The sequence below is a fragment of the Mobula hypostoma genome, chromosome 9 (assembly GCF_963921235.1).
Source record: "Mobula hypostoma chromosome 9, sMobHyp1.1, whole genome shotgun sequence".
Classification (NCBI taxonomy): domain Eukaryota; kingdom Metazoa; phylum Chordata; class Chondrichthyes; order Myliobatiformes; family Myliobatidae; genus Mobula; species Mobula hypostoma.
The window spans coordinates 58,223,980-58,241,008 of record NC_086105.1 but is presented as its reverse complement, the minus strand read 5'-3'; the positions used below and the strand labels follow the sequence as shown (position 1 = coordinate 58,241,008).

The following is a 17,029-nucleotide window of genomic DNA, read 5'->3' as shown; positions in this document are numbered from 1 at the left end:
CAATTATATCAATGCCTAAGAAGAATAATGTGGACTGCCTTGATAGCTATTGCCCAGTAGAACTCACATCGACAGTAATGAAATTCTTTGAGAGGTTGGTTATGACTAGAGTGAACTCCTGCCTCAGCAGGGAGCTGGACCCATTGCAACTTGCCTGTCACCACAATAGACACAATTTCAATGGCTTTCCAAAAGGCTTTAGCCCACCTAGACAACACAAACACCTACAGCAGGATGCTGTTCATCGACGACAGCTCAGCATTTAATACAAGTCGACCTACACTAATCCGGCAGCATTTGGACCTGAGGAGTGCCGGGTTAGTGAAAATACCAGATTACAGAAGGATCACATTAAGCATAATCAGTACCAAATTATCGAAGGAACCGGATTACAGGTAGTCTGAATAGTGAAGGTCGACTGTACCATCATTCGCACAATCCCAATTGGGATGTTACAGAACTTGGGCCTCTGTACCTCCCTCTGCAAATGGATCCATTACTTCCGAACCGGTAGAAAACAGTCTTTCCAGATTGGTGATAACATATCCTCCTCATTGAATTTCAACACTGGTGCACATCAGGGGTGTGTGCTTAGCCCACTGCTCTACTCTCTGTATACACATGACTGTGTGGCTAGGCCAAGCTCAAATTCACTGACGATACAACCATTGTTGGTAGAATCTCAGGTGGTGATGAGAGTGTGTACAGGAGTGAGATATGCCAACAGGTGGAAGGGTGCCGCAGAAACAACCTGGCACTCAACGTCAGTAACATGAAAGAGCTGATTGTGGACTTCAGGAAAAGTAAGACGAAGGAACACATACCAATCCTCATAGAGGGATCAGAAGTGAAGAGAGTGATCAGCTTCAAGTTCCTGGGTGTCAAGATCTCTGAGCATTTAATCTGGTCCCAACATATCGATGTCATCATAAAGACAGTGGCTATAATTTATTCGGAGTTTGAAGAGCTTTGGCAAGTCAAGAAGTACACTCAAAAACTTCTAAAGTTGTCCAGTGGAGAGTATTCTGACAGGCTGCATCACTGTCTGGTATGGAGGGGCTGCTGCACAGAACCAAAAGAAGCTGCAGAAGGTTGTAAATCTAGTCAGCTCCATCTTGAGCACGAGCCTACAAAATACCGAGGACATCTTTAGGGACTGGTGTCTCAGAAAGGCAGCATTCTTTATTTAAGGACATCCAGCACCCAGGGCATGCTCTTTTCTCACTGCTACCATCAGTAGGAGATACAGAAGCCTGAAGGCACACATTCAGCGATTCAGGAACAGTTTCTTCCCATCTGCCATCTGATTCCTAAAAGGACCTTGAAGATTTGGATACGACATCACTTTTTTTAATGTACAGTATTTCTGTTTTTGCACATTTAAAAAAAAGCTATTCAATATACATAATTGATTTACTTGTTTATTTATTATTATGTTTTATTTTATTTATTATTATCGTTTTTCTCTCTCTGGTAGACTATGAATTGCATTGTACTGCTGCTGCGAAGTTAACAAATTTCACATCACATGCCGGTGATAATAAACCTGATTCTGATTCACAAATCCACAAACCACCTCAACTAAACCTTGCCCAAGACCCAGGACTCCAGCAGCATCAAGCAAGACGGAGAAAACATCCATTAATGTGCAGGCACCTTCTACTCTTGTCCTCATTGATTTCAATCTTCTTCAATGCTTCAATCAGTGAGATCTGCAAGAAATGACATCAGTCATGGGCTCATCCCTCCTCACCAAGCTTCTTGGCCTCCAGGCCATACACTTCACTTAAAACCTCACTGAACACCCTCGGGGCAGCAAAGCACCAGACTACTTGATCAGCTGGAAAACACGCCACCAAAATATAGATCACATGTTCCAATAGCAGCAAAACCACATTTGAATGAAAAAGATGAAGTAAACGAAGTGAGGCTGGATCTTCAATAATGAGCACCAATCAGATTCATCAGATGTAAGTGTCATCCTCATCAGAGTTTTACTCTATCTTGGGTCTTTAAATACTAATGTAGTCCTCCAACAGCATATATTGGGTTGGCTAAGTATATGGCATATTTACTTACCACATTTGTATATCGATCTTATACAGGGAGTGTTACACCATACTCTTCAAGTCCTCCTTTAGCTGCAGCTGAGATGTCTGGCCCTCAAGTATTCTCACTGTGTCAGAGGGCAGTTGTTAATCTGTTTTGGACCGTAACACAATGAGTCACAGGAGCAGAATTAGGCTATTCAGCACATTGAGTCTGCTTTGTCATTCTATCATGGCTGATCCCAGATCGCACTCAATCCCATACATCTGCCTTCTTGCCATATCCTTTGATGCCCTGACTGATTAGTAAGTTATCAACTTCCACCTTAAATATACCTACAGACTTGGCCTCCACTGCTGTCTGTGGCAGAGCATCCCACAGATTCAGTACTCCCTGGCAAAAAAAAAAATCCTCCTTACCTCTGTTCTAAAAGGTCACTCCTCAAATTTGAGGTTGTGATCTCTAGTTCAGGATGCACCCACGATAGGAAACATCCTCTCCACATCCACCCTATGTAGTCATTTCAACATTCAGTAGGTTTCAATGAGATCCCCTTGCATTCTTTTCAATTCCAATGAGTACAGGCCCAAAGCTGCCGAACACTCATCACATGTTAACCCCTTCATTCCCAGAATAATTCTTGTGGAGTGCTCTGGACATTCTCCAATGGCAACACATCCTTTCTGAGATGGGGCCCCAAACCATTGATGATACTCCAAGTGCGGCCTGACTACTGATTTATAAAGCCTCAGCATTAACTCCTTGCTTTTATATTCTATTCCCCTTGAAATAAATCTCAACATTGCACTTTTTAGATTATGAAGACACGCAGTCCTCTTTTATTGTCATTTAGTAATGCATGCATTAAGAAATAATACAATATCTCCTCCAGTGTGATATCACAAAACAGAGGACAGACCAAGACTGGAAAAAAAACTGACAAAACCTCATAATTATAACATATAGTTACAACAGTGCAACAATACCATTACTTGATGAAGAAGTCCATGAGCGCAGTAAAAGTTCAGAGTCTCTGAAACATCCCACATCTCACGCAGACGGGAGAAAGAAGAAAAACTCCCCCTGCCATTCCCAAACACGGCCATTTTCTTTCTTGATCTCAGATTCAGCCTGCAAATTAACCTTCTGGGAGACTTGCATGAGGAATCCAAAATCCCTCTGCACCTCTGATGCTGGAAACTTATGCCCATTTAGATGATGTTGGATTTTACAAGCTTCCTAATCATCCCACTTCCCAATCACTTTTGCTACATTATATAACCTTTCCTTGGCTTTTTTTGCAGTCCTTAACTTCCCTTGGGAGCTATGGTTGCCTACCCCTGCCATTTGAGAGCAGCTTCTTCTGTGGGACTTTTCTATCCTGTGCCTTGTGAACAATTCCCAGAAACTTCAGCCACGTCTGCTCTGCCGTAATCCCCACCTGTATTCTCCTACAATGCACCTGGGCAAGCTCCTCTCATACATCTGTAGTTCCCTTTATTCCACTGAGATACTGATACTTTTGACTCATGCTTCTGTCTCTCAAATTGTAGTATGAATTCAGTCATATTATGAATACTGCCTCCCAAGGGTTACATTACATTACGCTCCCTAATAAGATCTGGGTTATTACACAACACCCAATCTAAGATACCCTTTCCCCAAGTAGACTCAGGTGCAAACTACTGAAAAAAGAGATGGGATTGAAGAGAAATGTAGTGGTAATTGGGGATAGTGTAGACAGCAGTTATACAGCTATATTCACCAACAACAGATGGAACAAATGAGGATGGAGATAAATTCTTTAAAGAGCTTGAACAAGCAAAGAATAGATGTAAATCTCAAGATATTATTATTGTCATGGGAGATCTAAATGCTAAAGTAGGACAAGGAGCTGATGCAAATACCACAGGAATATTTGGACAAAGGGAAATAAATGAAAGAGGTGGGAAATAGGTAGAATGGTGCAAGATGAATTATCAAGTCATTGTGAATACCTACTTTAAAAATAATTCAAGACGCTTATGGGCCTGGAAATGTCCAGGTTATAACACCAGAAATCAAATTGACTTCATTACTATAAACCAAAGGAGCTGGTGGTAGACCTGAGGAGAGTTAAGGTACCGGTGACCCCTGTTTCCATGCAGGGGGTCAGTGTGAACATGGTGGAGGATTACAAATACCTGCGGATACGAATTGACAATAACCTGGACTGGTCAAAGAACACTGAGGCTGTCTATAAGAAGGGTTAGAGCCGTCTCTACTTCCTGAGGAGACTGAGGTCCTTTAACATCTGCCGGACGATGCTGAGGATGTTCTACGAGTCTGTGGTGGCCAGTGCTATCATGTTTGCTGTTGTGTGCTGGGGCAGCAGGCTGAGGGTGGCAGACACCAACAGAATCAAAAAACTCATTTGTAAGGCCAGTGATGTTGTGGGGATGGAACTGGACTCTCACGGTGGTATCTGAAAAGAGGATGCTGTCTAAGTTGCATGCCATCTTGGTCAATGTCTCCCATCCACTACATAATGTACTGGGTGGACACAGGAGTACCTTCAGGCAGAGACTCATTCCACTGAAATGCAGCACAGAGCGTCATAGGAAGTCATTCCTGCCTTTGGCCATCAAACTTTACAACTCCTCCCTTGGAAGGTCAGACATCGCGAGCCAATAGGCTGGTCCTGGACTTATTTCATAATTTACTGGCATAATTTACATATTAATATTTAACTATTTATGGTTCTATTGCTATTTATTATTTATGGAGATTAATAAAATGTGACTATCACTATGACGACTTTTTAGAAACTCATTGACACAATGCAAAACATATCCAGGTGCAGACTGTAATAGAGACCACAACCCAGTAATACATCATGTAAAAGTAAAAGTTAAAAAAACTAAAGAGGCAAAAACCTGAACAATCCCTTGACTACTCACAATTAATTAAAGAAAGAAATTTAGGACAAAAATTTACAATTATATTAAGAAATAGATTTCAAAGACTAGAAATAGAATCTGTTCAAGATGATAGCAATCATGTAGAAGTGAAGTTTAATTCTCTAAAGGATGCCTTGGTAGAATCAGCAAAGTCAGTGATTACTAAAAAAAGTAAAGAGCACTAAGAATAAATGGATGCCAGATGAAATCAAAAATCTAATGAAAGAAAGGAGACGGAAGAAAGCAAATCCTTCATAATATAAGTCCTTCGATAAAAAAGTTTAAAGCTTGTGTCAAAAAGCAAAAGAAGAATGGTTAAACCAGGAATGTGAGCAATTAGAAAGAATCCCTATTACTGATCCAAAAGGGTTACACCAACAAGTCAAGAATATCACTTGTAAAAAGCACCTCTGTTCCTCAGGTAGATGTTTGAAAGTAAAGGACTGTACAATTATCATGGAAAAAGATGAGATTATGAACAGATGGACTGAGTATATTTAGGAATTGTTTGAAGACGATCTAGGCGAAAAACCAGAAATTAAGAAGAACATTGAAGGTCCAAGTATTTTAAAATCTGAAATTCGTAATGCAATAAGTAAGATGAAGAAAGGAAAGCAGCAGGTCCTGATAAATTAGCAATAGAACAAATTATCGCCCTTAAAGATTATGGAATTGGAAAACTTACTGACTTAATCAATGACATTTATGAAACTGGAATAATACCAGGATTAAAAAAATCAGTATTTATCACTCTTCCTAAGAAACCTAGAGCAATAGAATGTGAATTACATAGGACCATATGTTTAATGAGTCATATAACCAAGATACATCTAAGAGTTTTGATGACAAGAGCTAAAAGTAAGATACAAGCTAAAATAGGTAAAGAACAATGTGGTTTTGTGAAAGACAAAGGTACAAGAAACACGATATTGATGTTAAGGATATTATGACAACGAGCTATTCCAGTGCAAAAAGATTTGTTTGTTTGTTTTACCAGCTACACAAAAGCATTTGATAAAGTGAAACAAAATAAGTTATTAGAAATATTGCAGGACTCTCTAGATCTAGTTTCGAAAGACCTCCACGAATCAGAAATCTGTACTGGGAACAAACTGTTGCTTTAAGAATAGATGGAAAAGAGAGTCCGTTTGCGAAAATCAAGAGAGGTGTTAGACAAATGTGTGTTTTCTCCCCTGATTTGTTTAATATGCACAGTGAAACAATATTACAAAAATAATAGACATCTTGAGCATCAATGTTGGCGGTGAAAACATCAATAATTTTAGATATGTGGATGGCACTGTGTTAATTGCAAGTACGTAGGAAGAACTACAAAACTTATTGATATAGTTGTTGAAGAAAGTGCAAAAATAGGTCTACCTATCCATTGCAAAAAGACAGAATGTATGGCGATATCCAAACAGAAGGAGAATCCTATCTGCAGGCTGAGAATAAAGGGGAAGACATAAAACAAGGACAGAACTTTTGCTACTTAGGAAGCTGGGTGACATCAGATGGCAGGTGCGACATGGACATCAAAAGAACAATAGGGATGGCAAAAGGCACTTTTACGAGATTGACGAGTATACTAACGAACACTAAACTAGGCATGACAACCCGCCTCATAGCACTGAAATGTTACAATTATCCAGTTATTTTATATGGTTCAGAATGTTGGACATTACCTAATAACATGAGGAAATGAATTGAAGCAGCAGAAATGTGGTTTTTGAAGAGGATGCAAAGAATATCAAGAGGAGTTAGAATGCACGGTAATTCTGGGAAGGATTGAAGGAAAGTAAGCAAGAGGAAGGCAAAGACAAATGATGATGGAGACAGCAGCTAGCGAAGTGGAAGTGAATACTGACGAATTGATCCACTTGACCCGAAACAGCAGTGCGTGGGCCATGGCAGTCAAAGCTCAAACTGGACATGGCACCTGATGAAGATGAATATAGACAGTAGAATGGACCCGAGTTCTCTGTCATGAACATAAAGTGTCCTGAAGGCTATGTTGTCTGCCTGGTGCCTGGATTCGGGACATTTATCTGACCTGTAGAGGAATTTCGAGTGGGAGGGGAAAGATCCAGTTGTCGTTGTCCATGTGGGTACAAATGACATAGGTAGAATGAGGAAGAAGGTTCTGCCAAGGGAATTTGAGCAGTTAGGGACTAAATTAAAAAGCAAAACCAAAAACGTGGTAAGTTCTGGGTTACTACATGAGCCACATGCAAATTGGCATACGGTTAAAAAGATTAGACAGTTAAATGTGTGGGTCAAGGATTGGTATGGGAGAAGTGGATTTGAATTCATGGGAAATTGGCGCCAGTATTGGGAAGAAGGGAGCTGTTCCAATGGGATGGGCTCCACCTGAACCATGATGGGACATGGAACCGAGTGAATCGCATAACTAGGGCTGTGAATAGTGCTTCAATCTAAATAGTGGGGGTAGGAGGTTCAACAGATTGGAGAAGTACGGATAAAGTAAAAAAAGGTGTGGATAAAGAGAAAGCAAAAGATAGAAAGGGAGATGTAAGAGTGGAGTGAAGAAAAGTGAAGTGCATAAGAGTAAAATATTACAAGATTTTAAAAGCACAGTGAGAGTTAGGACACAATTTGAATGCCCGTAGTGTTCAAAACAAGGTCATTAAGCTTGTCGCACAAGTCAGTACATAGGGGTACCTGACAATACTAAGTGATCCATTATTTCCAAATCAATTTTCTCTCCTTTCATTAATTCGTAATACTGTCCAAATACAGTGAGGTCCAGTTTCTTTTGATAATCTCCTGTGTGGAAATATGTTGAAGATCTTCCTAAAGTTTATTTAGTCATAGCCACTGTTTCACCCTTAGAAGTGTTGCAAGTTACAGCGTCAAAACACTAGGAAAGAGTTTGTCAGTAGTAGCTCCGTTTCATAAATCCCTGTTGAATCAACACAAATCCACTTTTATCACCAAAATTAACTGTTACAGATTATTTCACAACAGAATCTACTTTTTCCCAATTTGTGAGCCACTCAAGATTGAATAAGATTCAATGGCTTCACTTTCCGATATTAAGCTGTGCTGAGACATTTGCATTCTATTTATTTATTTTATTATTGAGATATCGCATGAACATATGCACCGATAGCTGATTTGCAGGTACTGGGAACCATTTAGATGCAATGGAATTTTGATTATGAAGACTTGATATCATCAGTCCTGCTGACTGTGACTGAATGTTTAACTCCTCTGGATAAAAGGCTGACATCCATTAGCCTGCTGACTGCTATCTACTCCTGTTGCGAAAGACTTCTAGACAGAAAGGGATTCGCCTATTTGTTCATTAACTGCACTTAAAGTCGGTCTCCATGGAGCTGGATTGTGTCACTGATGTGTCTCTCTCCTGTATTAAAGAAGGTTTCATTCCATACCTGTTTGCAACAGCAGCTTATCCAGCACCAGCAGAAATTAGTAGCACATGAAGGAGGGAAGGTGAACTCTGTGAACAGCAGAGTGGAAGAGGAAAGAGATCCATCAGAATATGGGAACAGATGTGTCGAATATTCCAGGAATGGGGAGAAGTGTATTCTGGGCAGCTCACTATATATTTGCAGATGCGGACTGGCTGACACTGGATGACCGGATCTACTATGCACTCGTGACTATTCAACAAATTTACCTTCCCATCCTTGCTATTGTTGCTGTTCCTGGTGAGTCTCTCAGTTCATTGACTAAGTCCAAGATGTGCTTAAATGCCTCACTCTTCCTGAGGGGTATTCTCCCTTCTTACTTGGTGTTACAGATGGTAATTCAGAAAAGCTTTGCGGTTCTTGTAAATTACTTACTCAACACTTCTGGTTTGTGTGTGGGTGTTTCAATGAAGTCACCATTTCCAGTTATTGCAACCGTAAATTTCTATTGTGTCTTAGTTACTGTCATTTCAATATTTGGAAGTTTGTGGACTATGGTCAGGGTATAAACTCTTAATTCCTGTTCACTAACTGCATTCTATACTGGAAAATACCTGTCACTGAAGGAGACTGTTTTGTCACTCAATTTTTCTTCTAGAAATTTAGCCATTTCACGTTGTCTACATTACCAACAACTCTGGCAGCCATCCCACTCCATTCTGGATATGAGTATTGAACCTCTCCATTACGCCATCATCTTCCCCTGGCATCCATTATTAAGAGATTTGACAAACAAGAAGTCTTCCCAGATTCTGCTGTTTTTTACAATTTTTGATCTGGTGTCATTAACCCCTTTTTATCAATTTTATGATCCTTAGCACATTAAGAAATAAACTCATCCTTTCAGAGACACCCGTTTCCCTATATGTTCCCTACAGCTCTGTAAATTTCCTGCCTTCCTCCATCTCTCAACCTCTCCCTCTGTATCTATACCTATCTTCACCTTTCTCTATATCTCTGCTTCCCTCCCTCGTTCTCTCCCTCGCTTCCTCCCTTGTCGGTAATGTCCCTCATTGCTCCCACATCCATCACTCCCTCCCTCCCTTAGTCAGACTAAAAATAGGGTAACACACAGCGGAGAAAGGCTCAGAGCTATATTGATAACTGGCATTGAGTAGAAAAAGCTATCTCTTCAGTATCTCTCCCTCTCTCTCTCTTCTGTTCTAATGTCTTTTCCTCTCCAATATCTGTCTCTGCAAAGAAATCAACTTGACAGATGACACCAAAAGCCCTTATGAACTGCAACTGCATAAAATATCATGACTGTTCACTGCACAGAGGAATAACAACGTTCTTCATCCATTATAATATCACTGGTCCCTCTTGTTCATTTTCCTCTGCATTTTCTCAGAGTGTTTGATATGAGAGCCGTTGTCCTTGGCTCTGAAATGGATACAGCAGTCAAACTGATTTTCACTGGCTTAAAAAATAATTTCTAGTATTTAATTCCTAATGCCAGTATGTGAATCAAATGACAAGGGATTGTTTTTGCATTAAAGATGGATTTCAAAAATCAAAAATGGAAACAAATACCACAGAAACAGGTCCCATGGCCTACTATATTGTGCCAAACTAAATAAACTAGAAATTAAATGTCTAAACAAATTTATCCCCTCTGTCTACACAACATCTATATCCATCTAATCTCATACATTCATGTGTCTATCTAATATTCTCTTAAATGCCTCTGCTCTACCATATTTGTTTCCACTGTCACTGCTAGCAGCACATTCGAGGAGCATAGCACACTTGGTAAAAAAAATGCCCACACATCTCCTTTAAGCTAACTCCCTCACCTGATGTGCATGCCCTTGAGTATCAGACATTTTCAGCCTGGGTGAACGATGCATATTATCTACTCTATCTATGCTTCTTACATTCTAGAAAATTTCTATTAATCTCCCCTTGGCCTGAACCACTGCAGAGAGAACAACCCAGGTCTGTCCATCCATTTCATAATTGTGTAGGCCGTTTAATCCAGACAGCATCCTGGTAAGCCTCTTCTGCACCTCCAGCACCATTCCACATGATTCCTATTGTGGGGTGACCAGATCCGAATGCAAACTCCCAATGATCCCTTATCAGAGTTTTATGAATTAAAGCAGAAAATGTTGGAAAGAATTTGATCTGCAGATTTGTCTGCAACAGTGTGGAAAAGAAGAACTCTCTTTGTTACAGGTTCATGAACTGGCATCAGAACAGGTAAGTCATAATCACTAACGTCTGGATGAATATGAGAGAGGAGGATTGAAGAATGAGCAATCTGTTAAAGTGTACAAAGTGGAGTCAAAGATGTCCATCAAAATTATTGATTGTTAAGGACATGACAGGTCAAATGGTGACCTGGTCAAATTGATGATGGATTTGATAGGACTAGCATCAGTGTCTGAGGAGGGAGATCATAGTGCAAAGAGGTATTAAAATCAGGGGGACAGAGATACTAGGTCAAGTTGTCTACTGAACAGTCAAAGTAAATTTGTTATCAACGTGTGTGGGTGTCACCAGCTACAAACTTGAGATTCAATTTCTTGCAGTAATTTACAGGAAAATAAGGAAACACTATGCACACTATATTTCAACATGAACACAACATAATGATGTGCAAAGGAAGAAAATTGCAGAAAAAAGAAAAGAGACATAAATAATACTGAGATTGAGTTGTAGAGTCCATCAAAGTGAGTCTGTAGATAGTATGGGTGCTGCCTTCTTGTGGCAACACTCCTTGTCAGTGTGCTCAATGGTGTGGATGACTTTGCCTGTGATGGACTGGGCAGTATTCACCACTTTCTGTAGATAGAACAGCAGTGATCATTGCACTTGCCTCACATTCACATCACTTACACGGTAAAGAGGAGGAACACAATCAGTGGAGGTGGGGTCCAAGTCCAAGGGTCACCATGCAATGACGTGGAACATGGCAAACTCGCTCACACCAGGTGATTATCAAGAGATGAGAATTGACTTTTTTCACCCACATTGCCTAATTCATTCTGTAACCGCTGGGACACGGAAATGGAGCTGTCATCCCCACACCAGCACAGGGGCAATAGACTGGAGCAGAAACTGGATTGGTTTCCTCATATTAATCCAGGGACACTGGAGGAAAGGCCAAGGTGCCTGGCCTGTTATCCAATCAAATTGAGAGTAATTGGGAAACAATCAGGAGCCGGAATTTGAATTGATTGCCCACCCCAATCAGGGCCAGTTCAAAATAACTAATTGAAGGATCCTGGGTGATTCTGTCATCGTAACCCAAAGTCACTAGGGAATAACCAGTAGCAGGGACCTCATACTTACCATGGGGTTGAAACCCCCTTATGGTCACTAGGTCATTAGGTAATGATCAGAGTGTAAGTTGGATATTGCATTGGAGTATCCCAAGGTCACTGGCAATGTATAATGACATAGGCTTGATCCGACAACATCACACACACACTCTGGTTTAGTGCACAGCAAAGAGCAGAAAGGATTTGGGCTGATTTAACTCCTCACATCATACACAGACTGCCTCCCCACTCTCTCCCAGTGACCCAGGATCTCTGTGTAAAGGTCAAAAGATGAAGCAGACATTTTTTCTTGTCGTGTCCATTGCTTTTGTTAAATAATCAGGAATACAAAACTGGACTAATCCCTGATATTTGTCCAAGGTCTCTGGGTGATGCTGAAGAGCTGGAACAAGTACTCCTACTTTGACATCAGCGGAGGGTACATGCGGATGCTTGTCAGTGGCAACTTATGCTGATTGCCTCGTTGCTATTTACAACCACAATTACACTATTATAATGCCCTGGTTCACATCTTTACTGTCATGCTATAGGTATTTCATTTAGTAGCTCTGTTTGGGTTATTGTTGAAGATAAGGGATGACGTGGAATGTGTGCCATCCAACTGGGGGAGGTTTTCTTGGTGAGAGACAATAAAGTTGGTCTTGGGTTTTTTATTCAGTGGGTGATGGAGAGAAGACGCTGGGGTGAACCGATAATTCCTTTAACTGTATGCAGTGTACTATTCGATATTTAATGGCACCAATTTGTAACAGTGTAGAAACTTACTCAGCATCCACACATACTGGGATAATTGGCAAGACAGAGAGTGTTTTCCCTGAGATTTACGCAGCCAATGAACATAGAATAGTACAGCACAGTACAGGCCCTTCAGCCCACACTGTTGTGCCGACCCTCAAAACCTGCCTCCCATATAAAAAACCCCACCTTAAATTCCTCCATATACCTGTCTAGTAGTCTCTGAAAGTTCATTGGTCTATCTGACTCAGGCAGTGTATTCCATGCACCAACTACTCTCTTGAGTAAAAAACCTTCCTCTAATATCCCCCTTGAACTTCCCACCCGTTACCTTAAAGCCATGTCTCCTTGTATTGAGCAGTGGTGCCCCGGGGAAGAGGCGCTGGCTGTCCACTCTATCTATTCCACTTAACCAGGTGATTTCACTACTAAACGTTCTCTGTGAATCTGTTATCTTATTCTTTGGCCTCATGCGTAATCTTCCTGTTTGTTTCTCTCCCCATAGTGAACATTGTGACGATTGCGATTCTATCCCGGGGGAAGTGTGGACTCTCCAAAGTTGTCACTCACTACCTGGTTGCCATGGCAGCAGCAGATCTTCTGGTCATTTTTCTCGATCTGATTTTGAGGCAGATTCCGGTTGTTTATTGGAAATACTTCAGCATCCTGTTTTCGCTGCGCATGTGTAACATTCAGGCAGCCATGATTTCCGCAGCCACCGACTGTTCGGTCTGGTTTACGGTTGCTTTCACATTTGATCGATGTGTGGCCATTTGTTACCAGAGGCTGAAGAATAAATACTGCACTGAGAGAATGGCGGCAGTGGTTCTGTGTACAGTGACCGCTGTGAGCTGTTCAAAGAATATTTTCTGGTATTTTATTCTCACAGGTATGTATTTTCTTGCTGATAACCCCAGACTTTGCGGGACAAGAAATAGTTTTCAAGGTTCTCCAGTCTGGAGAATAATTGCTATCCTCCATTACCTGCTCACCCCTGTGGTCCCATTTGTTCTGGTTCTGCTGCTCAACGCAGTGACCATCAGACACATTTTGGTGGCCAGCAGAGCCCGCAAGAGACTCCGAGGTCCCGGCACTGGGGAAACTCCCAGAGACCCAGCGATGGAGAGCCGCAGAAAATCCGTCATCCTATTGCTGGCAATTTCGGGGAACTTCATTTCCTTATGGGCATTGCTTGCTGTAAATTTTATATGGGTCAAACTGTATCAGCTGGTGCGAGGGACAAAATTTCCACCTTATTCAATTCAGGAGGTGGCCTACATGCTGCAGCTCCTTAGCTGCTGCACGAATACGGCTCTTTACGCTGTGACCCAGACGCTTTTTAGGGAGCAGCTGAAAAATATTGTGAAATATCCTCTGACTCTCATTATAAAACACACCCAGTTCTGACGAGGGCCAAGCAATCCACTGCCTCGTTCTGCCTAACATGCCTGGTTTTCCCGCACCTCCCTCTCCTTTAACACGCTTTCCATTCCACTGATACTTGGCAAGGTCTGTGTCACGCGCTGCTCCTACAGTTCATGACCCGCATGGACCTGATTCAGAGTGGATAATGTGCTGGGCTGATTGTCATCCTGTTTGTGAATCATTTGTTTCTAATTAAACACCATCTTTTCACAGCCTACTGATGGATAATTGTACTCCTCCGGGTAACACAATTAAAGCTTCAAATATTGTAGATACTGTAGATTAATCAAATACTTTAAAATGCAAGAACCACAAACTTTCTCTGGTTAATTCAGCAATTCCATCCTTCCAATGGAAAAGTGGTTGAAGGATGACTTGAGGGAGGTATATAAATTATCAAAGGCACAGATATGGTACATTGTCTTTTTTCATGGTTGGGTCTGAGCCAAGTAGAGCAAGGTGAGGGGAAGGAATTTAAAAGGGGATTGGAGGGGTTTCAGCTGACCACAAAGAAAGCAACCAAAGAGAAAATGGAACATCGCTGAGAGGATAGTTGGGAGACAGCACAACATTTACAAAAGAAGAACACAAGAATCGGTTCAACTTCAAAGGCTACAGTCCAAGTGCTGCGAAGTGGTAATAGGATAGATAAGTATTTGATGGTCATCATAGACATGGGGGGGGGCGGGGGGAGACATTGAGTCACACAGCAGGGGAAAAGGCTCCATGATAAGATGGTCCAGCTGACTCTCTTTAATGTTGTATGCTGGAAATAATGAGTGTGAGTATGATGGATATATCCTATCAAACAATTAACAGGTATTGTGCACACATTATACAGTGCTTTCTCTGGTTGGACAACTTTATCATATGTTATTGATTATTTAATCTATCTTCCTTGCCATCTCAACAGGATAGGCGAGCTTTGCAAAATGGAGTCCTATAAAATCTTTACCGGTTGCGAACAAAATAAGATTCTGTTTCTACCCTGAATTTCATTGTTACTAATATTACTCTATTATAAACTGTTCAAGCCTCAATAAATCATATTTGTACAAGTAAATCATTCTTCAAATTTTCTATTCCGTGCATTCTTCTGATCAAACTGTTGCAGGATGCATACCATGTTTCCATTCAAACTGAAGATGCTTATCTTTCAATACCCAAAATCACATCAATTTAAACGCAAACAACAGGAATTCTGCAGATGCTGGAAATTCAAGCAACATACATCAAAGTTACTGGTGAACGCAGCAGGCCAAGCAGCATCTATAGGAAGAGGCGCAGTCGACGTTTCAGGCTGAGACCCTTCATCAGGACTAACTGAAGGAAGAGTGAGTAAGGGATTTGAAAGCTGAACCCCCCCCCCCCCCACTCACTCTTCCTTCAGTTAGTCCTGACGAAGGGTCTCGGCCTGAAACAGCGACTGCGCCTCTTCCTATAGATGCTGTTTGGCCTGCTGCGTTCACCAGCAACTTTGATGTACGTTGATCACATCAATTTAGCTCTGTTGTTGCCGCACCAATTTGGCAGTTTCATTTTGGTCAAAATTAAAACAAATAGCAATGTCCTATACACTAACTGTCTTGTAGTGTGTGTTTCAAGTACCACAAGATCAATAGGGACCAAACACCAGAATGTATTTATTGCTCATATGTTTGTCCTAGTATATTGGGCAGTGTGGTAGCATGACATTTAACATAATGCTTTACAGTGCCAGTAAACTGGGTTCAATTCCCATGAATGTAAGTACATTCTCCCCTTGATTACATGGGTTTCCTTTGGGTGCTCATGTTTCCTCCAACATTGCAAAGATGTAGGGTTAGGGTTAGTGAGTTGTGGGCATGTTATTTTGGCATTGGAAGTACGGTGACACTGGCTGGGCAACCTCCAGCACATCCTCGGCCTCTGCCGGTCATTGATGCAAATAAAACACAGTGCATTTTTTGATATTTAATAGTGCATGTGACAAATAAGTAATCCACAGTGTTTTAATGTGATCATTATTAAAAGTAATTTAATACTAATTAGGATAATAGGGGGAGGTGTTTACTTCCGTTCTTTTTACTTCCGGTGTGCTTTGTGTAACGTGTTCCTGCCGTGCCGTACGGGTTGTAAAAGCCTTTGTATATACATAACGGTTTTGACGTTCGAGATAAAGTTGTTTCTTTGGGCATGACGTTGTCCAGTGTGCTTTTTTCAAAGTAGAAGTTACTACATATTTTTGGCGACGCAGTGAACTGGGTTTGTGGACGTATCAGCACGTTTCAAACAGGAGCAGCAGCGCCGATAAGGGGCCTCATATTCAGATGGCTACTTTTGGGACCATCTGTGAATTTGTGGAGTTAACGGAGGACTGGCTGGACTATGACGAAAGATTGGGACACTTCTTCTGTGCTAATGGAACTGCTGAGGAGGCTAGGAAGCGCTCTGTTCTCCTGAGTGTTTGTGGGGCAAACACTTACAAGCTACTTAGGAATTTAGCCACACCGCGGAAACCGAGAAACATTCCATATGACGAACTGGTCAAGCTCGTAAACCTCCTGGCAGACTGAATCTTTGACGGAACTGTTTTTTTGTTGTTGTTAGATAGATTGTTGAATCTGCCATGTTACCCAGATGTTTTATATTGATAAACTGTTGCCGAGATACGAGTACATGTTTTCAGGTGTACGAAAGTTAATAACACCACTGTTTTTATTTCCTAGTTTTTTTTACATTTGGGGAATGTTGGATTTTAAAGAGGGAGAAGTGTTGTAATGTGAGCATTATTAAAAGTAAGTTAAAACTAATTAGGATAATGGTTGGGGGGGGGTACTTTTGTTCTTTTTACTTCCGGTGTGCTTTGTATATAGTGTCCCTGCCAGGCCGTACGGGTTGTAAAAGCCTCTCTATATACCTAACGGTTTTGACGTTCGAGATAGTTGTTTCTCTGGGCATGACATTGTCAAGTGTGCCTTTTTCAAAGTAGAAGTTATCACACTCAGATAAAAAAAATCAAACCAGTTCAATAGTTATATTTAATATCAGAGAATGTATGCAATATATAATCTGAAGTTCATGTTCTTCATGGAGAGCCATGAAAACGGAATCGTGCCCCAAAGAGTGAGTGACGGTAAAAGTGTTAGAACCCCAAAGT

The 17,029-nt window shown here is 41.1% G+C and overlaps 1 protein-coding gene across 1 annotated transcript; it reads left to right on the top strand.

Moving 5' to 3' along the window:
• The first annotated feature begins 8,514 nt into the window (after window positions 1–8,514).
• Window positions 8,515–16,141, top strand: LOC134352246 (probable G-protein coupled receptor 139). Its single transcript, XM_063059538.1, has 3 exons — window positions 8,515–8,683; window positions 12,971–13,354; window positions 16,080–16,141. Exons 1-3 carry the CDS (start codon window positions 8,515–8,517, stop codon window positions 16,127–16,129), a joined length of 603 nt encoding a protein of 200 aa, XP_062915608.1. The 3' UTR covers window positions 16,130–16,141.
• The last annotated feature ends 888 nt before the right edge of the window (window positions 16,142–17,029 follow it).

Bases quoted from the DNA above. Each gene is read 5' to 3' on its own strand.
- LOC134352246 (XM_063059538.1), top strand. From the start codon at position 8,515: ATGGGAACAGATGTGTCGAATATTCCAGGAATGGGGAGAAGTGTATTC. The intron at 8,684-12,970 runs GTGAGTCTCTCA...CTCTCCCCATAG, and splicing joins TGCTATTGTTGCTGTTCCTG to TGAACATTGTGACGATTGCG. The intron at 13,355-16,079 runs GTATGTATTTTC...GACGTTGTCCAG, and splicing joins CTGGTATTTTATTCTCACAG to TGTGCTTTTTTCAAAGTAGA.